This window comes from Heliangelus exortis, chromosome Z (assembly GCF_036169615.1).
Source record: "Heliangelus exortis chromosome Z, bHelExo1.hap1, whole genome shotgun sequence".
Classification (NCBI taxonomy): domain Eukaryota; kingdom Metazoa; phylum Chordata; class Aves; order Apodiformes; family Trochilidae; genus Heliangelus; species Heliangelus exortis.
The window spans coordinates 14,116,168-14,141,280 of NC_092454.1; the positions used below are offsets into that span (position 1 = coordinate 14,116,168).

A 25,113-nucleotide genomic window follows, 5' to 3' on the forward strand; every position below is an offset into this window, starting at 1 on the left:
CACAACCAGACACACACACACAACCAGACACACAACCAAACACACAAGCACACACAAGCGCGCACACACACAGACACACACACAACCACAGACACACACGCTCACAGACACACAAAAACCAGACACACACACACACGAGCGCACACACAGACACACAACCAGGCACACCCAGACGCAGACACACAGACACACACACAACCACAGAAACACACACACAACCACACACACACAGACACAACCAGACACACAACCACACAACCAGACACACAACCAGACACACGCGCGCCCACACAGAAGCGCGCACAGATGCACGCACAGACACACACACACAAGACACACACACGAGACACACACACGAGACACACACACGAGACACACACACGAGACACACACACGAGACACACACACGAGACACACACACGAGACACACATACGAGACACACACACGAGACACACACACGAGACACACACACGAGACACACACACAAGTAGACACAATCAGACACAACCAGACACATGAATGCTTCCCTTGCCATTAACAGGAAACAGAAATAACTCCTTGGATTTTAATGAAAGCTATATTTATATAACTGTACAAATTTACACCTACTCTGTCAAAATTTTTCAAGTGCTGACATCAAACCCTAGTGTATAAAATACCAAAGACACAAAATACTTTCAAGAATTAAAACTAAATAGGGTGCTTACAAAGCTGGTTTGTTTCTTGTTAAGGGAAAAAACAAAGTACCTGTGAATATAAAAGAAGCCACTAAAGCGTAAATATTATTTGTTTATTTAAAGCAAATATTGCAACCTAATTATCTAAATTTACATTTTACATTATCTACAGATTTTTACAAATGTGACATATCCAATGAATAGTTTATTGCCATACTAAAAACATTTTTTCCACATTTCTTTCTTCAAAGGACATCTATATAACTCTTACATACCTGTGCAATTGTTCATCTTTATAGTTCCTTAGATTTACATTTGGCCACTAGAAAAACAGCAAATATAGTGTTATATGAAATTTGTACATCAGTCCTTAATTATTTACTAAAATTTACTCATTTCTATTACAGGTGTATTTTCTTGCATCTTCCATTACCTATAAACCCCCCCTGTATGATATTGAAAAGCCCACACTTCTGCTCCAAGAACTATTCAGTTTTGTTCTTGAGAATGACAGAGAATGTCAGGCACATGCTATGTGTGCAAGTCCAAAATTCCAATGAAAACAGCAAACATGCTAATAATTTTGATTAGTTTCTTCTCTGCAAACAACAAACGAATTTCAGTAAGAAATTGTTGTATTAGCCAGATTTGTTTTAAAACAGCCATTATTTTGTTATAGCTTACTTAAATACTGGTTATTTGAGCAGTATTTAAACTCCCCTGCTGATACTCAATAAGATGTTTTTTAGAAAATCACATGAAATCCTAATAATGTGCTTTGTACCCATCCTTTCTTACTACTGTATTTTGTTTTGTCTCTGTGGTTTCAGATTTATTCTGGTAGCTACTAGTAAATATCTTCTTGGAAAGGATGAGAAGAAATGCAAACATTCTCCTTTCCTACTTGACAGGTTTACAGTTCCAGCTGGTATACATACAGTGCACTAGTTAATGATCACTAAAACTGACTATACTAGTAACATTGAACCCATGGTGCCAGAAAAAATATGAAGCTCTGCTGTCAAAGACAAGTTATCCATCCTAAAGAGGACCCCTTTTGCTGCTCTTCCAGCATCTTAGCAAGTTTAGCAGGTAACAAGGCAGTAAGGGACCACAGAATATGCAAGATGTGAGGTCATTAGAAAGCTGATGCTACACGGCTGTAACAACAGGACAGAGACACAGGGGAAGTGAGTAGCCACATGAAATAGCAAAGTCCAAACAACGGAATCTGTCATCTCTGGACTCAAGATGGACCCCTCTGATAACAGGATCTTAATTTATGATGCTATTGTGCAGTTTAACAGGAACAGAAGTGGTTATTATCAAACCAGAAAACACAAACTTCTCATTGTGAAAGACACGAGGCCCTGATTTTGAGACATTAGCAACTGTTTGCTGGGACTCCAGAAAACATACTGTTAGAGAGGTCTGAGATACTAAGGAAACTGAAAGTTTAACCTAAATTTCAAGTAAAAAAAGCCCACAACACTCTAGTGGGACTCCACATAAACTTTCCATTGTCAAAGTACTACACAGACTAATTAACAGTGAGATTCTGAAAAACAGTTTCCTGGTAATATCTTCATACAGAATCAACAATAAAAATATCTACAATTAATAATCGTATGTACCTAGTAATCTAGTAAATTTATTTATTGCAGTAGAAATCCTGTCAAAAGTGACACTTGGTGGAGCAAATTTACTTTTATATATACATTGAGGTCTTTACACCAGACAGATTCTTGCTCTTTCAAGTTTATCAGTCCCTGAGAAAATGCAGAAAAATATTTGGTTCTTTCAAAAAACAAAACCAAAACATTTGATTATTACTGTCACCATTAATCCACTTTTGTACATCCATCTTCTTTATAATAACAGTAAAAACACACCAGGAAAAAACTAATTAGGGGTAACAACAGAAGGATGGCTTTGACGCACAGGATGACAGGAATTGTTTTGTTTTGATGACTATATTAAGAACTCAGTTTTCTTACTCAAAGAAAGTAAGTTTTCTGCTTAAAAAAAGATGCAGTCTCTTAAAACTGTGCATTAAATATATTTAAGATAATGCTCTCCCTGTCAGAGATATTTCCTTTATTTTGTAAAAATCGTTTCTTTAATGAACATAATGCTATGGGTATATTTCTGCTAGTTCAAAACAAAATGAGATTGCATACTACTGAAGTTTTCCTGTGTGGCTTAACCTAAGCATCTGAAGTTAGCAAACTACACCCACCTCCAGCCTTAATCTTTAGCTCGCATTATACAAAAAAGTATCTGCTATGAAACTCAATGAGGTAGTATCCATGGCAGTATCCAATAAATAAATTTGTGAATTTTAATTTTACTTTTGCACAGAGCTTAAAGGTTGTAAACAAAGTGATTGTATCAGTGCTGATTAGATCCACAAGATCTTAATTTCCCGAAACAAAACAGATTATGGAATGCTGTATAGAATTAATATTAAAAAGTCAAAGGTCATGTGAAATTGAGACTTTTAAAATAAAAAATTAATAAAAATAATATCATGTCCTTTTGAAGCTTACCTTCAGTATGGTGCCTATTAGATTCCAATTCCAGTCAAGGTTCTCTTTATGATTGAGAACCTGGCTGTCTCGCAGATTCATCACAAGTGCTTCTTCTGTATCCTGCAACAGACATGAAGAACTGCAGTAAGTTTCCTTGCATCAGTTTTCTCAGTCTTGTCACATGATACACTTACTGTTGTATATCAATCATTAAAAAGGCTATGCTCCAAAGTAATTTGCATTGGAAAGTAAACTGCATGGTTACAATACTGCATTGAGAATCTAACAGTAAAAGACCACAATTAGCCCTAAAAAAACATTAAAGTTATTGTAATATCACTCCTCGATTTTCTAGAAAACCAATATTCACAAGTACCTACAAGACAAATTAAATGCAAAAAAATACTACAAAGAAATTACATAAATGGCACTGAACTGGACAAGAGAGTGGAGCTTATGTAGTGGCATCTAAGTCTCCAAAATACAAAGTCACACTCAGTTTCAAAAAATTAGTAATGAGAATACCTTTAAAATAAAGATGTCTTTCTGCACACGGTACTGGTCCCGCTTTTGGTGGGTCGAGACTGCTTTCTGAATAATATGATCTAAATGGAGGCTGTGAGGCTTAGGTCCTCTCTTCTTCATCTCGTGAAAACGTTTTAAGCAGTTGAGTGCAGCGCTTGCTCGTCTATTAGCAAAAATACTACAGTCAATATCTGTCAACTGTTATCCAACTAAAGAGTCCTACTGGTAAATCCTAAGTCAGTAAATGTAGCTGAAAATAAAAATATCTAACAATCCTGAAAAAAAAAAAATCCTTGATACAAGTTTTCAAACTTCATAGGCCTCAGTTTTGTGCCAAATTTATACAGAAAAATATCTTTCAGAATTTATAGTATTTGAAGAATGAGCCTTATTGGTACCTTTCCTTCTACTTTGCAATTAATGTTATCTATCACAGTTCACAGATGGTATTGTAAAGTCTCAGGCTGACAAAATGTTATGAGACATCATAGTAATAACGCTGCATAAGAGTTGAGAATTGACGGTGCTAGTTTCAACTTTGGCTAATGAAATGTTTTTTGTAATTTTGCCTTTTTTTCCCCCTGTTGGCACAAGTATCAGTAGTATCTTTCCTGCTCTTTATATCATAAAATTTTTTAAATCTCAAAGTTTAAGTCTTTCTAGATTAGAGGAATAAAAAGGCTGTATGTATGTTTTTGTCTTCCAGTTAGATGCCTAAATACACCAGATTTGGTCAGTATCACGAGTGCCAGTTTCCTGATACTGGTTAAATACCTGCCACTGAGAACGCTGCACTGAATTTAAAGTTTCTGTTCATACTTAAATGGAACTGAAATATTAGTGCAAGCTTTCAACAAAAAGTATCAGACAGTTTCAACATAATCACTATTGCTACAGTTACCATTTTCTTCTTAAGAAAAATATTTTTTTCATGAACCAGCTAGGTTCATGACAGTATTGCATTTTCTGCTCTTCTTCACACTAATGATGACTCACTGGTTTGGTCTGTTATTATTTATTAAGCTATAGCTAAACAACATCATAAAATAATCGGTATAGGAATTTTTAATTGTGAAAGCATAACTGGATTGAAGTGTCAAAAAAGTGTGAAACATAAAAGGGGTGAAACGCTATCTCCAACACTACTTGGTCAAAAAGTACCTCGGAGTTCATTTATGACATATTCTGTGTTGAAACCTCACAATCTATGCAAAAAGTATTCTAGTGTCATGATTTTTTTCCAAATGTCCACATTCTCCTGTACTTTCAGAACGATGCACAGGAAAGTACTTCCCTAGCAAGAGTGACACAGCATTTCTATAAAGACAGAAGTGGTTTCAGCCACCAGAAAACTAGTAATGTAGGTTTTCACTCAGCTCTAAGGGGAAAAGATGATGAAAATATTTTTGCTGTTAAATGGAATCTATAATTCTTACAGTCTTTTCTCTTTCATGATGTCAAAAGATGCTGCCATATTCATCAGTGTTGGTAAGCAATGCAGATGATGGCTGTGAGAATGAGGAAGAATTGTGTTTGCCTTAAAAAAAAAAACAGCAGAAGACCAGTTAGAATAATTTATTACAATATATTCATGCATCTTTTTAGGACCAACATTTGAAGAATCCACCACTTTTCACAACACTTTCACAAACGCATGCCACCAAAAGTACTTTCTGCCTAACATCTGAGCAACAATTACACATACCATTTTGAGTACTTGATCTAACTAACTGTTCTGAAACACAGTTGAAAGTAACTTAATTATAGATTTCAGAGACTTCTAATCGGTGTTGTTTGCATTGTTGGTTATTAAAAATGGTAACATGCAACGACACACAGCATTATATAACCTTATATCATGTATAGGAATAAAAAAACCCAGCCAAAACAAACCCAATTTAAAGTTATGATTTCTGCTATAAAATTTTGACCACCAATGTTTCTGTGCACCCTCTTCCAGTTTGATGAACTTAGCATAACTTTCTAAGTAATCAAACATTCAACTGTTTTTATTTTGGAAAACATAACTAGTTATGCAAGTATTTTTGGAAATTAACAAATAACAACTATAAAAAAAAATACTTCAATCTCTTAAAACTAAATAAAAGTACCAAAATACTGAACAACTTTGTAAATTTGGTTTCCTCTTCAGAAAACTGAAAAATATCTAATCTTTGCAGCATACTCAATATTAGTAGTAGTCACCCCCATTCCAAAGTATTTTGAAAAGCAAAAAAACCCATACATGGTTAGATTGGTTTTTTTAAACTACACGGCTGAATAAATATTGCGGAAATTCTGCCAATTAGAAGAATAATCCCTGAAGAAGCAAAAGAATGGATTTGTTCTTGTGACATGTTGCTGAGTGAGTAAATCACTGTACTAATAAGCAAATGTGTATCTGAAGATTATCATCTTGATTTTTTGAGCATTAAGCACCACTGAAATGAGCTGATAGTCTGAAGATGCAGACTATAGTTGGTAATTAATCTCAAAATTTTCTAAGACAAAGTTGCATTTCACATTCTTACCAACTCTTATGAAGTAGTCTGTTTGGAAAAAAAAAAACCAAACAAAAACCCACAAGAAAACTGACCAAAAAGCTTGCTGCTGTATATCCTATTCTTGTCAGCATGAGAAAATGTGAAAAATAAGAGTTCAGATTACCAGTGTGAACACTGTAAGTGTTGTATATCAAACTGCCAAGGTCCATTTATGGCTCCTGAGCCAGAAGCATAAGTCAACTACTTGCTTTGCAAATAAGGATAAAAATGAAAATATTTTAGGTTTTGGTGTTGTGAACAGAAGAACCTGGTGCCACTGTGTAGTTTTTTGACTCAAATATCAAACTTAGTAGAGATCAGGAGGCAGCCCCTGCATTCCCTGATCCAAGAATTACTAACATACTGCAGCATCTGATTTCTGCTGCAGCAACAAATGGAACTTCTGTAGTCACGGCTGCTTTGGAGAAACAAGATATCTCTCCACTCCTCATGTAACTCACCTGTCTGGCCAGTTCAGAAACCAGACAGGAGGTGGCGTTTAACAACTGATTATCATGCCTGAACACAGCCCCACTGACATCTGCTGTAACCAACACTGCAAACTCGCAAGCAGCTGCACACCCATGGATGACAGTGCTAGATGTAAAACGCCTGTTCTTTATGGCTCTCTTGATGGATGAAGATAAAGAGAAGTTTGCTTTCCCCTGGGAGGGAACACAGACTTGAACACACTCCCACAGAGATATGAACAATGACCCACAATTGCTCATGCTGCAGCTGCTGAAACTGTGAAACTGCACCAATAATACAGATGATACTTACTGGAGAAACTTCCCCTGAGAGGGTGAGGGAAGTGGCAGCAGCAGTATGGCAAGCACTAAATACCACAGCTATTGAGATTCCACTAGGAAAATGTCAGGGACCAAGTAAAGAAGTAAAATTTTTAGTTACTTAGTGAGTAGCAGGCAGTGCAATGATTCCTCCACATACCTTAAGAAAAATCAAAGAGCTGCAAATGTCCCAATCAAGGAAGGAGTTACTGCAATTAACGGGAATTTAAGAATACTGGAGGAAGCATGTGCCTGAATTTTCCAACATTTCTCATTCATTCTAATCATCTACAAAATGGCAAACCCTGGGAGTGGAAGTTAGAACATTAAAAGGCAGTTAAAACTCTAACTAAAGAATTAAAAACATAGTCACTGGGATCAGTACACCCCCGTAACTCTATTATAGCCAAATGGGATTTTGCCAAATATGACACTCACAGTAAGCTGTTCCAAGTGGGCCCCAAAAGAAAAAAGATCTTACTGCTTCACTCAGCTGTGTTTAAAGAAATATAATGACTGTGAAAAGGGACTTATCTTTAGTCTGAACAGTTGAAGAAGTTGAAAAAATACATTGCAGATAACCTTCGCAAATTGTAATTTACCAGAAGGAGCCCTAAGGGAGCAGTCCCCTTTAGGAGTTGCACAGAAATCCACTATCAGAAACATTTGCCTAACAGGAATTGCAGAAAATGCTATTAAATGGAGGACACACTCATTACTAATAGCTAAGGTTAAGAAATTGCAGGCACCCATAAACACCAAACTTCTAGCATAACAACAACCATTCAAACCGTCGTCTGTTCTGGATGCACTGACCCTCACTTGCAGGTACACCAACGAAACATACATTTAGTTTAAAGATGCTTCAGCAAAAAGGGTAAAACAGTAAATGGTAATATAAGGCCATTAGGTATTACCACTGGCAAACAAGTAACACAAGGTGAAGGCAGTTCACAAGTAAGAGAAAATAAGAGCAGCTATTTTGGCATCAGAGAATGGATCTAAAATAGTTTATATAGAGAATCCTTTGCTGTATGGACTGGTGCTACACAGCAGCTTTGTCAATGGGAAGCCTTTAATTTGGAATGAAACAGAACTCCAGTTTAGGTCCAGTTAGGAGAAACAAGAACTGGACTGTTGTTATAATTTCACCTTTGTACATTCTGTTGTTGTAGTCTGCCTCTGGGTGCACCACAGTATGGGACTATTCTTTAAATTCAAAACAAGCGCCACTGTGAGTACTGCAACACCCACTCCAATTGTAAAGGATAAGAAAACTCCATCCCAAAAAAGTCTGAAACTGGACTGTATGTGATCAAAAAGGCCAACAAGAAGTGTCATTTAATTCATCATGGTCTCTTGGAAGAGAACAACTGTGATGAAAATTAAGAATTAAATCAATCTGTTCACCTTCCCAAATACATCCTACGCAGGATGGTTAGCATGGCTACACGGGTAATCTCATCCCTCCAAGAGGAACAAGGAGAGAAGCAACCAGCATCAAATGGACAGGATTGGGAGTCTTTAATATTATAGATGCTGATGTATTCATAAATAAACTCAGAACCACAACAAGTGATTTAAATTAGAACACCGGTGTTCCCTATTAGCACTGGGCAGTAACCAATGGCTGTTATCTGATATACTGCCTCAGCAGGAAAGAATTAATGAAAGAGACAGCAAGTTGACTGTGGATGCACTTTGTGCAGCAATCATATTTCTCTAGCTCTTTGTATGCAAGCTCAACTGCAGAGGCAATCTATGATAGCAGTAATTGTAAAAGGAGGTGAAGAGACCACCTCACTGAGTAAAATTTAAAAGGTAATTTGGGCTAACATAAATGAAATTGAAAAATAATTACAGTCCTGGTAGTATTTAGTCAATAAAGACTCATCAACAACAAGGCCATTGAATTTGTTCTAGCAACACACAGTACTTCAGTACATACCCCACACCCAATCACTGTGTTGGGACTAAATCCTACTAGTCTTATTCTCTATCCATTAGAATGCAGAGTATGAGATCATCAAACCAGAAACAAACAGCAAAGTATTGATGTTAGCACATGAGTTATATTGTAACAACAGTGATTTATTTTTGTGAGAGTAACTCCATCAAAACCTAAGAAACTTGTCTTGACACTGAACAAAACGTTTGTCATTTTGAAATGCATCTTGATTAAATCCCATAAATTTCCCTCAGATACATTGAATGAGGATGTGTCTGTACAAGAACTCTTATTTTACACTCAGAGATAACATTACAGCACATAAAAGCAATCAATGAGGTATCTGTGTTTGGAACTTTACTGAAGTCATGGCATGTGATTTCAATTATTCACCTCCTCTTACGTCTTATCAATTTTTACAATCAAATTATACACTGAGTCAAGATTGATTGCCTACCTCCATCAGAATGAATCTTGGTGTTGAAGAAACCACTACAGCACAACATCTAATTAAGGTTAATCATGCTACAGAAGTGATGGACCATGTCTTGGAAAGAGTGAAGCAGTAGGGAGAGCACCACTGGTGGGAAACTCTTCCTGGATGGTCATCAATAGCAACCCAAGTATTTAATCATATGCTTCAACCCAGTTGTGATTTTGCTGACTCTTTGACTTCAATATGTCTATGGGTTACAATTATGTTGTATATAAAGGTTTGGTCATGATAAACCAAACAACCTAACTTCAACCACTCAAAATATACAAATTAACACATACTGAATAGCAGTGCTTCACAATTTACTACAGATCTAAAACCATTCTATTATCAATATAATACTTATGGCACAGAGGCAAGGTGTAGAATCTTTTCTACATAAACTGCCGACCAAGTCTGTGACTAGGACTAGATCCAGTAGCACCAAAACCTCTCTTTGTTTAGAAAGGAGACTTACCAACCTCATGACTCAATCTGAGAGGTCTTTCTGACAGATTATCCCTGTCCTCCATGCAGTAAATCAAGTGTAACTTGCCATCAGATCATTAGATCACTCTTCTATTTAGTATCAAACTTTTATACCAATAAAGTATACTGATGCCTCTCTCAAGACTGAAGTACATCTCTCATTCCATGTGCAACAATTGCCAGAGAGCTACCAACATTCCAGGAAAAACAGAAACTGGCTATGGTCATTTTCCCACACACAGTTAACTAATGGGTGAGTTTGCAGGACACCAGCTTAAAATTACAACTGGCTGCTGAGGCAAGGAAGTGTACTGGTGAGAGAGTTGAGAGCTGGGGATTACCCTTGGAGCAGAAGCCCCAGCACATTCAAAACTTTCCTTTGAAAGCCTTACTGTTGATTTGTACTGTTACTTACACATGAAGTGAGAAAAGATGCAATGTCAATTAATCCCTTTTCCTCATGAAAAGTTCATAACATAATTTCCAAGTTCTAGCAGCAAATAGCTGTTTTTTATTTACAAATATTTACAAATAGCTGTTAATACTACTTATGCTCAGCAAAAAGTTCTACTTACCATGTGCAAAAGTTCTCCTAAGAGGATAGTTGCTCTAACAGACACATGGTCATCACTACTTGTGATCACTTCAACCAGACCCTTCAAAAAGTTAAAAAATTATTACATTTAATGTGTAGCATTTTATTGTTTATAGGAAAAAAATTAACAAGCATCTATTCAAACTTCATGTAATTCGTTACCTCTAGAAGTCCATTGGTAATAAATGCTGAAAGTACTAAAGCCAAATAATTATCCATGAGATCAGGCCTAAAGAGACAGAAAAAAAATATTTTGTCAACAGCTCCACAAACCCAAAACAAATGTTTACAACAAGTTCATTAAATGCTCACCTTGACCTGGCTCGATGGGGTAATATAGTTTTAGCTTCAGCAGCTACAAAGCCATCAGAAAGCCTCCAGCAGTCCTGAAACCTGCTTGGATCTGAAATAAGAAAATATGGACAACTGTACTTGCAACACTGAATTTCATAGCGTTATTTTAATCGTTGTCAGTAGGTAAATAATAATTCTTGCCAATGCGTGTTACTTCAGGTTTCCAATCACAGAAAATTTTGTCAGATGCAATCTCTAAGAAGGAATCTAATCCAAACTCCTGAGTAAAACAAGGCTAACTTCAAAGCTAGGACAAAGTCTGTAGTTAAATATCAATCAAAATAATGACATTTCCTATTCATAAACACGTTGAGCTTGTTTAACAGAAATTATCCTAACATATAAAATTCTAAAATGTACATCCATATGTCACAAAGCATCAAGTTTGCAACAAAGAATGATTTTTTACTTATAAAAGCAGAACAAAGATTAAGCTTTTATAATATATTGAATGATAAAGCATCTATAACCAGAGTCTGGAGAAGAGAACTGCTGGAATATTAGAGGCTGCAACTTCCTTCTTTTGGTCTCATACTTCTAGACTGTGCGAGAAAGCAGAGGATACTCTTGGGTTTACAAAGGAGTAATTCTGAAACTAAAAGATCAACTCTGCTAAATACAAAGACATGAAAAAGCATATGCTTGCCCTAAGAAAAGCAGAAGTCTGCTAAAATGCAATGGAGATAACTAGCAGATACACAATCTGTAGAAGAGACTCCTTTTAATAACTGTTCTTCATCATTCACTAACACATCTGATTTTTTTTTCTGAATACTTTTATCACTTCAAAGAAGTCTGATTTGTAATAATAGGTTTACAGTCTTTTGTGTAAATGCTCCATTATGCTCCGCTGCTGCCCTTTTATCAAGCTTATAATACTTAACAGTCGATAAAGGACTTTAAACAGAATTTCAGGTTAGCTGATTACCTCAGTGAGAAACAGTTAATACTGATATACTTCACAATATAGAGAAACAGTGGAGGGTTCAGCTAGGCAGAACTGACAGAACTCTTATGTGAATTAGTTCTAAATACTTACCTACACTGAGAAGTGCCTCAATAAATTCTTCTGCAATAACAGGGAGAGGAAGGCGAAATATATCATAGAGAACTTCAAGCAGACCTCGCTACAAAAAACAAAACAGAAAAAACCACAAAATCCACCACATCAATTTTAGACTTATAAAAACTGTCATTTTGTCTACTATTAATATGGAAGCTGAGAATTCTATTGAGTGCTAAAATCAGTGTATTTGTTTAAATTTCTTTTTTTTATAACATGCTTATTTTCATAAACTCAAATTCATCTAGAGAAGTGAAGAAGGCATGGGGTTTGTTTACTTTAGAACTGTGCCCCATTATCACTGTGAATTCTGCAGAAGCTTAGGCTACTTTGATTACAGATTTTTAGAAACAGTTTACTGCTGCCACCATCAACTTCCTGGAGCAGCAGGTGATTCAGAACAAACATTTTTATTTCTATTCAGCTCAGATTCAGTTCTCATTATTATGCTTTAAACTCATAAATACAGCTACTGTGAACTTGCTCTGACTTGCAGCCAGAGTAAAAAAAACAATTTATGTACTTTTCTCCACTTCATCCTTTAAGACATAAAGACTGTAATTCCATTCTCACAGGAATTTTGTAATGAAATTATAGACTTAAACTTGAGGGTCAAAAACTTGAATCTGTTAGCTGGAGTCTGTGCTTAAACCATGGAATTGTTTAAAATATTAAGAATATATTCATTAAAACATGCAATATTATTCCCACATCAATACTTAACATTTACCACTTACCCGTATTTCCATATTTGGTATACAGAGTACTCCAATAAGAGACTGAATCCCAGAATTTCCTGGTTTGCACAGGCTGATAATACCTATAAAATATTAAATACAGAAAAATACTTCCTCAAAGAAACATTAGATTTATTTTAAAACTTGATTTCTAATTTGAGTAGAACAGATGATTAAAAAAAATACTAATCATAAGAATTGTCACCTTTATAATCTAAGTCCTTTCTAATCAGTAATGTTTCACAACACTTTCTAATTACATAACTGATTCCTCATTAAAAACTGACATGAACACTCCTTTCAAATTATCTGCAAAAGCAACATTTACATAGAAGAAGCTGCAGAAATGAAAGAGAAAATTCTCAGTGAAGAATGAATCTTGAACCTGAAAGATTTCCATCAGCTTGGTAGAACAGTGAGCAGTTTCTCTATCAAAAGCTGTGTTTTAACTGAACAAACAGTTTTGTTCCTTTATAACTTCAGGTGAATTCTAAACAAGTTTAAATATACTCGGCATAACATTCTCTATGGTTTTAAACCAACTTTTCCTAAACGACCAGAAGTTTCACCACAGTAGATTTAACTGTGTAAACCATGAGACTATTATAATTTGCTTCTTTTACAGTTTATTTTTACTCAATTACTGTAATATTTCACTGGGGAAAACTAAAATTGTTTCAGAATTCCACCTGAAGTCTACACTGTTTCTTAGCCTCTATTTATGTGTAGTCTCTTCATTAACAGTTTGCTGCAAAGACAGTTATCTTTGCTGATTTCCTTGATCACTCCTCTTCATGCTTCACAGAATAAATTAAAACTTAGAGAAACAAGCTGTCCAGAAAACAAACAGGTTTGAATACCTTTATCTTACATAATTCAGCACAAACCTCCATTCTTTAAAAATTACCAAAAGATGAAAAGTATCATTTGCTTATCTATTTATTTTCACTGATACAACTAACTTTAATGAGATATGCTTTATACGAACTTGATGAAAATCCTCAATTTTAGAGCTTCCACGTGACAAAAAAAAAAAGCACTTGTGGGCCTCATGTACATGAAGGGCATATAAATATGTTCCACAGTGCATCTCAGAGGACTTTTTTCCAAGAGCATATAGTGTCCACATCTCAACTGCAAAATAGGAATATGTCTGAGGGCACACAATTATTGCTGTAGCTCTAAATTTCATCTTCAACATGATTGCACATAAAGGACATTGCAACCATCAGTGCTAAATAATAATGTCTGAGAAACAAGGAGAGCAGAACAGATAGCACAGCAGATAGTAAAGACAGGCAAAAAACCCACCCAAAAAGCCAAAACAAAACCCAAGAACACACTCAAGCCTCATTTAGCTACATGCCCTTTGTAGGAAGACAGAGTGTAAGGACATTTTGTACTAAAAACATTTCATATGTGGGTCTCCAATGTAACAAGTAATATAAAAAAGGAATTATATGTAACAACTGAAATGCCATGGCAAGTAAGATATTCCAACACGATTGTTTTCTCAGTCACTTGAACTTTCAGGCATATTCCACTAGTGCTAAGTGCCTGAGAAATAAAAGGTACAGCAACACTCCTATCAGAAACTGCTTATTAGAAATTTCAAAGCTGTCACAAACTTCCCAAGCTTCCTCACCAACAGGAGAAATTTTTTAAGGATACCTGTCTATTAAGTTTTGGCTACCCAAAGTTTTGGTAAAAAGCCTATCATCTGATTTAGTTTATTTGCAAGACACTGTCATGAGTAGAAGAACAAGCAGTCCCTAAGGCAGTATCTTCACATTAGATGGTATAATACTTCAGAGAAAGGATTTAAAAAAATGCAAAAATCTGTCTTTTTTGATTGAGAAAGGTCTCCGATTTACAGTCACATGGACAAAACAAGGGATTAAGTGAGACAAGTTGCTCCTGGGGAGATTCTGACTGAACACAAGAGGAAAATTTTTCATCCCGAGGACAATCAGACATGGGAATGATCTCCCAGGGGAAGTGGTTAATTCCCCCACTCTGGGAAGTTTTAAGTCTCAAGCTTGATGGGGTGCTCAGACATCTCATATAAGCAGTAACAATAGAAGGGTTGGACCAGATGATTCTTGAAGTTTCTTCCAACCTGGCATTCTATGATTCTACATGAAAAAATATCTTTCTCTGAAATTTCTCTTCAGCTATATCACCTGGCAAAAGCAGGTGCTAAACTATTCTGTCAGTATCTCTTCACATAGACAAAAGGATCACTTATTTAAAGTGGCAGAACCATCTCAAAGGCAAATTCTTATGTTATTTTCAATACTCTGAGCCATCAAATGGCAAGTACCATCAAGGTACATCTCAAGACATTTCATACAACAGGAGAAAAAGCTGTCTTGCCAGTAGAGTTAAAACAAAACTGCACCTGCATCCTTCAATTTAATATCAAAACACATTGTAGGAAAGTATTCACAGAAATCATGTACATCAAATGAGATAGATGGTGTGTTTAAACAAACCACTCATTCATACTTCCACTTGTCCAAAGGCAAAAAAACACCCTTACCTGCCCATGATCGAAATGCTGCCACAATTCCCATTTTACTTGCTAGAAACCGTGCTTCTCTGTCCTCCCTGTCATTAAAACAAGAATTGCCACAATACTGTTAATGACTATAAAACAAAAATATGTTAAGATAGCAAGTAAAAAATAGTTAAACTAAGATTTTAGATGGGAAACAAAACCCAAAGAAAGAAAAATCTTCTACATATGAGAATAACTGCATGTATATATGTATTTATGCAATTTGATAAACAAATATTAGAATTTTTCTGTAGTGGGGAATTAAGAGGGTAGCATCACAAAATAAATACATACACATGGTCAATTTGCACTTCCACTGAAACTGACTGTACAGTAGAGACCTAAAAATCTCAACCTTAGTCAGTCACCCAGACCTAAGTATTGAATCATAGAATGAGTTGGAAAGTTCCAACACCCCCTGCCTAGGCCAGGGACACCTCCCACTAGATCAGGTTGCTCAAAGTCTCATACAACTTGGCCCTAAACACTTTCAGGACGGGGGCATTCACAACTTCCCTGGGCAACCTGTGCTAGTGTCTCACTACCTGTACAGTAAGGAATTCTTTCCAGTATCTAATCTAAACCTACCTCCTTTGAGCTTGAAACTGTTCCCCTTTGCCTATCACAGCATGCCCTTCTAATGCCACTTGATTACTAAAAAATCCTAAATAATTCAAGCTAGATGCAATCTTGGGAAGTCTGTAGTCCAAATACCACCACAAGCAAGTTACTGGCTGGTCAGGTCTCAAGGCTTTATGCAGTTAGGGCTTAGAAACTCTCAAGGATGAAGGCTGCAGACCTCTCCAGACAGCCACATGCAACACTTGAAAGGCCTCACAGTAAACTACAACCCTCTCCATACCACTAGATCAAGTTGGAACTTCTCTTGTTTCAGTTTCTTCCTGTTGCTGTTTGTTCTCCCACCATTCAACATCATAAAGGGCCCTGGCTACAGCTCTTTATAGTCTTTATAAAGACTATATAATTAGGAACATTGCTATTGCAGGGTGGAGGGCTGGTGGGGGGATGCACTCCAACCTTCTCCGGGCTAAATAAGCCTTTCAAAATGCTTAACAGTCTTCTAGGAAGCTGCATTCTAACTGTATTCAACTCCACATAGTCTAGTATTAGCTCATTGCTTTTATTTTCACTTTGGAAAGAAAAATAGTTTAATACCAATACCACAAACACAACTGGTAGCACAAGTAACAGCACTAACACTTACTTGAGTTGTCCTTCGGCTGTGTCTGGATTATGCCTGTAGTGAAAATCTGTGTAAGGAGCTAAAATGCGCTGAACAAAAGAAAGACGTGAATTACTTTCACGTGAGAACACAGTTAAATGGATATTGCCCAGTCCCATTCCAATCTGTCTTATCATTCCTGCTTTAGAAATCATTATGCTCTTAGCCTAAAATGTTGTATTTTAAACATTTTGTATTAACATAGAGTGTGAAATCTGACATGAAATAAACATTTTCATTAGTAATACAATGCTTGATTTCTGTCACTGTACAAGTAAAACTGAACCTACCTCTAATTCTACATCTGCTCGCACATACTGTCGGGTCTTTGGATGATTAATGAGGTGCAAAACTGTAGTTATCAGAGCCTCGTTTATTCGGCTTAGCTGACAATCAATCACATTTTTCAAGATGGTACTTAAACCACCCCGAAGAGCCACCACCTCAGGATTCTGAAGTGCTACATAAAGAAAAACAGGTCATTTTGGCCACTGATAGGGAAGAAAAGATTTCATGTCTTCCAATATTGTAATCTCTTTAACACACACACCTTTTTCCTCCTGAACACTGATAAAACACATGCGAAGCTTTTAATGGAACTGATTGACATTAGCAATACACAGATTTTGGATTAATTTATCATGAACAAAAATAGTAGTCAGAAGAGTAAACACTGAGCAGCAATTCCCAACCTATTTCCAACCAAGTTTCCATGAGTAGTTTCCGGATTTCTCCAAAAAAGGTTTTGTGCTTTAGTTGACTGGATATTTATACTAGCCTATAAAATAAATCCAGAGAGCCTTTACATGGACACGAATACTGAATTCCAGAAGCTAGCTGAACACAGTACCCATTGACACATATTTTAAAGGAAGATGCTTGAGTTCTCTGGACTCTTTTACGTTTTTCAGTATCTCAACATTTTTAAGGTACTGCAGAAGCTGGAAAGTCTTAAAGGAAAGAACAACACCCAAAATCTTCACGTCCTTCATGCAAAAGATTTTGTTTTATGGGAAAACATTGACATGACATCCATGAAACACACATTAAGACAATTAGCAGCTGCTTCATTATTAAATAAATACCCTTAATTATTGGAATACAATCTATGTAATACAAACTCATGGAAGCAAATATCTTAGAAAACTGACGAAAACAATGCAAATATTTTGCTTAATTAGCTTGCAGTTATCTTACCTAGTTCACAGATAATGGCTATACATGCTCTAACCATTCTGTCTCTTTCTTGAAGACCATCGCTTCCAACTGCAATCAAAGAATTAGTAATAGAGCTGGGGAACAATGATGCATTCACAGTGATCATCTGCCAAAAAAGAAAGAAAAAACCCTCTGTTTTTTTAATCTGCTTCTTCACAGTATTTCTCTAAACAGATTCACACACTGATGAGCATTCTGTTTCCTGAATACAACCAGACAGACCACTACTTATATTATTATATTGTTGTATCTGAAAAATCCTCATAATCATTTATTTTCTTCTTGGACTTTTCCATTTGTTAACTTACTTTACCATTCTTTTCCTGCTCCAGTTTTTTATTTTTATACTCTTTTATCATAACAAGGGTTAAAAAGATGACTGCTGCAGACAGAACTATGGCTAGTTTTCCTCAATGATTTCTTTATCAACAAAGAATGCTATCCAATGACACAGAGTAGATAACAAACTCTTTAGAAGAGTCATTCATACTGAAGCAGATTCTTCAATACCTATTTGTTTATTAGCCAAGACTAAAATCTCCTGTTTTGCTGGCAGATGCTTTGACTGCTGCTGGCCACAAAAAAGTCACTCAACAGAAAATTCTGTAGTTTCTAGAGGCAACTGTAAGTAACACCCCTATGTCCTCCAGAATAGTACCTGAACTTCCTAGAACTGCAGTGTATATAAGCTTCACCATAAGTTATTTAGCTGTGGCACCAAAAAACCCCCACACCTTGAACATGTTAAATTGAAAAGCAAGGATGAAAGCAAGGTTTTGTCCATTAATTGCAGTACATCTGAGTTAGGATAAAACAGATATTAATAGCCAACAGCTAATTATGTTGGAGAAGAAGTCCTATACCATGGAAATTCTCAGCTGCTTATTTAGGATAGGAGTAATTTACAGCAGATTAAGATGCAAAACCCTGTGCACATGTAAAGTAAAAAAAAATCCACAAAAAAAACCAAACAAACAAAAAAAACCCCAGAAACCCCAACCAAACAAAAACCCCAAGAATGAACAAAAAACCCAACACAATACCACTTGCCCTTGCTCTCCCTCCAGACAAGGCTTTGACTATGAAGGCTGAGTAGCTGTTTGTTCACGCTTCCATTGTGTGCAAAAATTAAATATATATATTCTCTACATTATTGAACATAAATATCTCAACACAGATGTATTATTAAGGAGGAAGTAGGGGTTTTGTCTGTCTACTGCTTAAAAAGGGAACAACCTAATTTGTTATAGCCTGTTCTACCATGTCACATTTTTTTTCTTACAATAAACGTGAGTTGTAGAACATACTCAGTATCTAAAAACTTCAGTCTAGTTTCCCAAGATTTTGTTTTAAGTCCCCATTTGTTTCCAACAAAAGCAGGCTCATCTACATTATAATTTTCAAATTTTTTGAACACTTCAATGAGTTTATTTTTCAGATGTGTTTTTGAGAAACTTCTTGTAATACTTAATGTTGTCACCCACAAAACAGGAAGCTTCAAGAGAGGACTCCAAATAAAAAACCAAACTGTTCCACATCCACACTGTCTTTCGGTTTAACAATGGCATGAAATAACAAGAATTAGCAATACAGTGACTCTACCAATCCACTCTACAAAATTATAACTTTTTTCTGCTGATATTGACATGTACTTAGTATATGGACACAAACAACCTTTTAAGGCTATTCTTGTCCATTTGTTTTCTTTGGTTTTAAGACATAAGAAGTAGAGTTCTCTTAATATTTAAATCCAAGTACACTCCAGCTTACATTAGTAGAATAAATATCAACTTTTGCATTTGCTTTCATTCTGCCCTAGGTATTGAAACATAATAGTAAACATCAAGGACAGGCAATACAAGCCTACTTACAAAGCAGCTATGATGTAATAAAGAACAAAAGACTATGAATTTGGTCTTTAAAGATTCCTTTTAAAGAAAAGGAAGAAAGAAGGTGGTTCATATTGTATCTAACCCCCACTTCTGCTTCAAAAATAAAATATCCTGCCTATTAAATTATTAAAAAATGGCCTTATTGACTTCTATTAGACAGAAAATTGCTTTCTGGAGCAACTTTATGCCATCCATTTCATGCCTGAATACATTACTGAACTGCTAAGCTCTTACCAGGAAATGTACATGTGATCACAGTCAAAATGAAAGTGAGCACTTAAGGCCTTCAAAAAAGAAAACAGAAATCACGTTTAAAAAGTTTAATGGTATTTCTCTTTTCTCCTCTTATACAACTTTAACCTGAATGTTTCGGGTTTTTTCTCTAAACTAGTTTATCATTAAGTGCTCTTTATAAATTCGTAACAGAGGATTAATATTTTATATTTTCTTCTACTTTATTAAATGGAAGAGAAGACAGGGAAAGAAAACTTATCTTTTAGGTTACGTCAGTGCTATTCTTAAAGGCATGTTTGCTATCAAAGATGAGGTTCAAGAACCTTGTAGTTCTTAAAACAAACAGTTTTTCAGTTTCAAACAGACTTTGAAACTGCAACAAATAGTTCTGTGAGACTATGGAACACAGTTGAGCTCTTCTACGGCTCACAACAAATTATCTCTGATATCTTTGATCTATGATAAAGGCATTAACTTCACTGGTAGCCAGGCTGTGCTGGTTTTGTTTTACATTTTTCTTTTAAGAAACAGGGATTCCTAGGCAGCAAAAGACGTTAGGAAACATCTTTCATCAACATAGTTCTCTGCATCAAAGAACAGTCAGCATCCCTATACAGCGTGCATATTCCATGCACAGCATCCATGTACAATGGTGGAGAAAAAGAAAGAGCACTGGTGGTCAGTTGTATGATTATTTAATGCTGATCTTCCATTTTTTCAAATCAAACTAATGGATTTACTTCTCTTGCTTACTCATGTTTCAAGCAAGAAAGTCTTTGCTCAACTAGGAAATGCTCAAAAAATTATGAGGACATTATGAGGAATTATGAGGACAAACTTCTGACCCAAATAAAGTCAAATTATAATTTAACAAATGTCTTGCCATTTGATCTCCTGATTTAAGCTATTTTGGCTCTGCACTGAAGTTCTGTTTTCACAGTAGATTTGAAAAGAAGTTCTATAAATTGCGACTTCCTCAATGGTTGTGGATTTTGTTTGTTTGGGTTTGGAGGGAGGTTGGTATTTCAGCTTTATAAATATTTTCAGCACAACTGTTATTGTGTAAGAGAAGAAATAAAGTGAGTACTGAACTTCTGTATTTTCAACGTAAATATGTGTATATATGTATATATCTGTATATAAGAACACAGTTGTACACAAAACTGATTAAACACACAGAATGCTTCTGGAAGAGTAATTCTTCCAACTACTTCAAACTTTACTTGAGTTGTTGCTGGTATTTGCTAAGATGCTCAATAATCAAATCTAAACACTATAAAGAATATTGAAGTCTAGTAAAAAGGCTACTATCTTCAGTAGTTCTGTATGGCAATTTCTCTAAGACAAGCTGCTTATATAATACTATATCTTACTGTATATCTGGGAAAAGAACATATAATAATAGATAATAACATGCTATATGGATAAAGCAATAAGGCTAGAAGCATTCCTTCAACTGGTTATTCCAGCAGTGGCAATTTGCTTCATTTCTCAAATAACAGAAAATCTCCCTGATTCACAGACGCTTAAACATATTATGCAATAATAACCATCTGATAAAACTTAGTAATATGGTTCTTATACCCTGGTATTCATAATTTGGAAACTTTTCCCCAAATCTTGTCCAATATGATCTCTATCAAAGGAAAATTAGCAGGATTTGTCTAGCCTACTCAAGTTTCTCAGTGATAAGAGCTTAAAATGAAAACAGGTATCATCATTACCCCTTCTTTACTCTTTTGAATCATGAGCTGTAACTTTTTAGAATAATGTAAGGTCATGTATAAGAGTCTGTGAAAAACACTTGAAAAACAGGACTCAGCACAACTGAATGGTATAGCTGATAAGACCACATACAGTTAGATTTTACCTTTCTGACTAATCGAAGTGCTTGTGTTCTTTCTACTTCATTACTCTGCTGTATGTCAATGCACCTAAAATAAGTTAAAAAACATTTTGTTTATAACAACGCCGACTTCCATCTTAACTGTTAACATTTTGTGTTAATACTTATGCAATCAATTAAAGAGAAGGAAAAAAATTGTTTAAAAATTCTGCCTTTGATCAAGGATACCCATTATGATGGTCAATTAGTTTTGGTTTTTATTTTTTCTCAGTAATCTTCATAATTAAATCTCTAGAATGTTCTCAAATTTAAAATAGCAAGATATACCAGCTGCAACAAATATTGTTGTAGCTAGAAGTATTCTTAATTTCAAATGAGACTAAATAAAGTATTACTAATGTTCCACATTAACAAATGTTTCTATGTGTAGGCTCTGATCAGAAAAGTCCTTTTGCTCCAAGAAAACTGAACAGCACACTAAACTATTTGTATATATTTACAAACAAACTCACACCTCCATATCAGTACATTAAATCCTATGAGATTGTAACAAAGGAAGTGCTAGAAATACTAATATTAAGATCTACTAATCATGCAGATCTTATCCTCATCATTATTTTGGCCCTTAGTATTCTTCATGGGTGTCATGGGTTATACTTAGATTACAAATTCCTGGGCATGAATTCCATTTTAGTCCTATCTTTGCACTACAGGCTCCGAAATATGATGATAATACAAAGAAGTGGAACAACTCTCATATAAAAATTTAAGACATGATGATTACTGGTGCTGCAGCCTTCTAATAACACGGCAAAATAATTTATGCTTACTTAATTTATGCTTAGCTTACAATTGAGAAACATTTTTTAGATTACTCATATCATGTATTAGGACAGCATTAGTTTTGGGTTAGCTGGTATGATATATTATCTTTCTCTTTTTAAAGGACATTAGTGATATGGAAGGAAAACTTCTTAAACAACTATATGTGAAGAATATAAGAGGATATGAAAACACCTTCTCTTACCTGTATCAACCAAGAAAAATCAAGTGATTTACTCTTATACACAGTGCTTAGGGACATGGTTTACTGGTGGATTTAGCAGTGCAGGGTAAACAGATGGACCTGGATGACCATAAAGATCTTTTCCAACCAAAACTGTAATTCCATAAATTCATAACAAGAAGGACAAAAATTACCTGGCTATCAAGTAATCCACTTTCAACTTTAGCACCTTCTGGAGAATACTGGAGTCTCGAATAAGATAGCGGAGTGCTCGCAACCCTGCTGCTCGCACCTCTTTTGCTTCATTTAGCAAAGCTAACCGCAGACTGCAGGGAAGAAAGGAAAGGAGACAAACAATTATTTAGGAGCAGGTAGACTTTGCTAGCTGACATGCAGCTACTACCTACAGTTTAAAACAGAAAGTCTGGTTTCAAACAAGAAATGTTCTGCATTAATTTTCTAGCTTTGAGGTATTCAAACGTACAGGCCTAGAAGAAAAAAACCTTCATGCTGCAAGTAGATCTAGACAATATATTAATCTGAAAAAACAAATATTTTTCCACAAAGAACAGCCTGCACATCCATGAGATGATACGGGGCAAAGACCTGTATACAATTTGTTACTTGAGAGAACAGTTGAGCACAGTTTTAGACCAAGAAATTAAAATATAGAGCATTTCCTCCTCTTCCAGCCAGCCAACCAGCAAGCAGGGGTCCTCAAAACAATGTCTTGACACCAAAGAGACAAATTTTCACCTAAATAATTATATGCACCACTCACTAAAGATGTTATGGCACATTATATTTACATGAAATGACAGTCATATGCAGTAAATAAGTAACATTCCCAATACTGTGAGGTTAAGAATAATTTTCCTCATAAAATGGTAAACTAGAGGCCCCTCAAAAAAAACAGGCAACTAACTCTCCATGGTTAGTTATGGTGAGTAGATTACAGGTATTCTTTAGATCACAAATTATGCTTTGTTTCCAGCTTTGCAGAGAGAATTCTGAGAGGTGAGCAGGTAAGACATTTTTCTGTTTGGCCTTACCTCACAATTTGCAGTTGGTTTGGATATGTCAGCTAAAGGGACTTGAGCTGAGTTGCATTTTAGGGCAGAGTTTTGCTATCCATGACTTTTCTTATCAGGTCAGTCAGCCACTGAACTGGGATTTTTTCCCCCTCAGCAAGTAAAGCACAGCACTTTTATATATGAAAGGAAAATATTTCTTGAATAGTAGACAAAAACAACCTTCAAACAAAACCAGTTCAATGCTTTGAAAGTTTATCCTACAAGTCACTAAGAGAAGGATAATCTCAATGTGAAGGCAGATGTTAATTTCAGAACTGGCAACAGTGAAACCTCTACAAAGGCCAACACTATCAGAAGATGCAGCATCCAAAAGCAGAAAGCACCAAAAAGGGATGTACCTTTAAATAGTCAGAATACAATAAAGCTATATAGCTAGCCAGAAATATACAGGCCTAAAATAAAGACCATAAAAATCCATGCAGGTCCAACAAAAAAAAAAAACAACATAGAAGTGTACAAAGTGGAAAAAAATTCTCCTTTAAAAACAAAAACTAATAAAAAAAACAACCCCAACTGTCAATGACTGAACTGCAAAAACCTGAGAAGCACAAGCTTTATAAAGACAATGAAGATATGCTCCAGAAAAAAAAAAAAAAAAAAAAAGCAAAACTTGCATGTGTGTGTCTGTGTATTCTGACTTCTCAGCTGTACCACAAAGAGAAAACTTGAAAAATTATATTGGGCTCTTTGAATAGCCAAAAAGGAAATGGAGTGAAGCAAACATGAGACTGACAAGAGGTATGACAGCAACATTTTCCTCATTAAAGAACATTAATATGAACTTGCTTCCTATACTCTTTAGCACCATGTTATAAAAAGAAGTGGCCAAGATGGAGAAAAAGCAAAAAAACAGGTTTATACAAAAAGGACTCCAAAGGCTATCCAGAGGACTATTTATGTTCTTAAAATAAAATCAACTTAAAATAAAACTGGTTAGCCATGTGAATCACTCAGAAGAGTTTAAAGAAAGCATTTTCTAGCCATCTTTTGAAAAACTTGAAAGGAGTTACTAGTGTCTAAAATGGCATAAGATAGTGCTGAAGATCGTATTAAGGGATATAAAGGGACTATACACTGATGGAAAGCAGTTTCAGAAATAAAAATCTGCAAAGATTAACTCAAAGAGCAGCAGTAAATAGAAGAATTTTACCCTGGCCATTTTTAATCGAGATTTTATACAGGTTTACAATCTCCATTTGTAGGGAGTATTTAATAATGCAATTCTTCATATGGAGAGAAGGGAGAACGTAGAGAAATATAAAGGCCAACATTGTTTATATAATGAGAACAG

The 25,113-nt window shown here is 35.5% G+C and overlaps 1 protein-coding gene across 2 annotated transcripts in view; it reads right to left on the minus strand.

Annotated features, from left to right (window-relative positions):
* The window catches only part of RICTOR (RPTOR independent companion of MTOR complex 2), an 88,443-nt gene that overhangs the window by 34,342 nt on the left and 28,988 nt on the right, over window positions 1–25,113 (minus strand). For both annotated transcript variants that reach the window (XM_071730639.1, XM_071730641.1), the window contains exons 5-19: window positions 22,923–23,054; window positions 21,747–21,810; window positions 17,730–17,856; window positions 16,823–16,992; window positions 16,515–16,582; window positions 15,272–15,339; window positions 12,730–12,812; window positions 11,969–12,056; window positions 10,888–10,978; window positions 10,738–10,804; window positions 10,556–10,636; window positions 5,171–5,271; window positions 3,735–3,897; window positions 3,228–3,329; window positions 954–1,000 (exon numbers count right to left, since the gene is read on the minus strand). In XM_071730639.1, coding sequence (XP_071586740.1) covers window positions 954–1,000; window positions 3,228–3,329; window positions 3,735–3,897; window positions 5,171–5,271; window positions 10,556–10,636; window positions 10,738–10,804; window positions 10,888–10,978; window positions 11,969–12,056; window positions 12,730–12,812; window positions 15,272–15,339; window positions 16,515–16,582; window positions 16,823–16,992; window positions 17,730–17,856; window positions 21,747–21,810; window positions 22,923–23,054 — 1,452 coding nt within the window. The remainder of the gene's footprint in view (window positions 1–953; window positions 1,001–3,227; window positions 3,330–3,734; window positions 3,898–5,170; window positions 5,272–10,555; window positions 10,637–10,737; window positions 10,805–10,887; window positions 10,979–11,968; window positions 12,057–12,729; window positions 12,813–15,271; window positions 15,340–16,514; window positions 16,583–16,822; window positions 16,993–17,729; window positions 17,857–21,746; window positions 21,811–22,922; window positions 23,055–25,113) is intronic.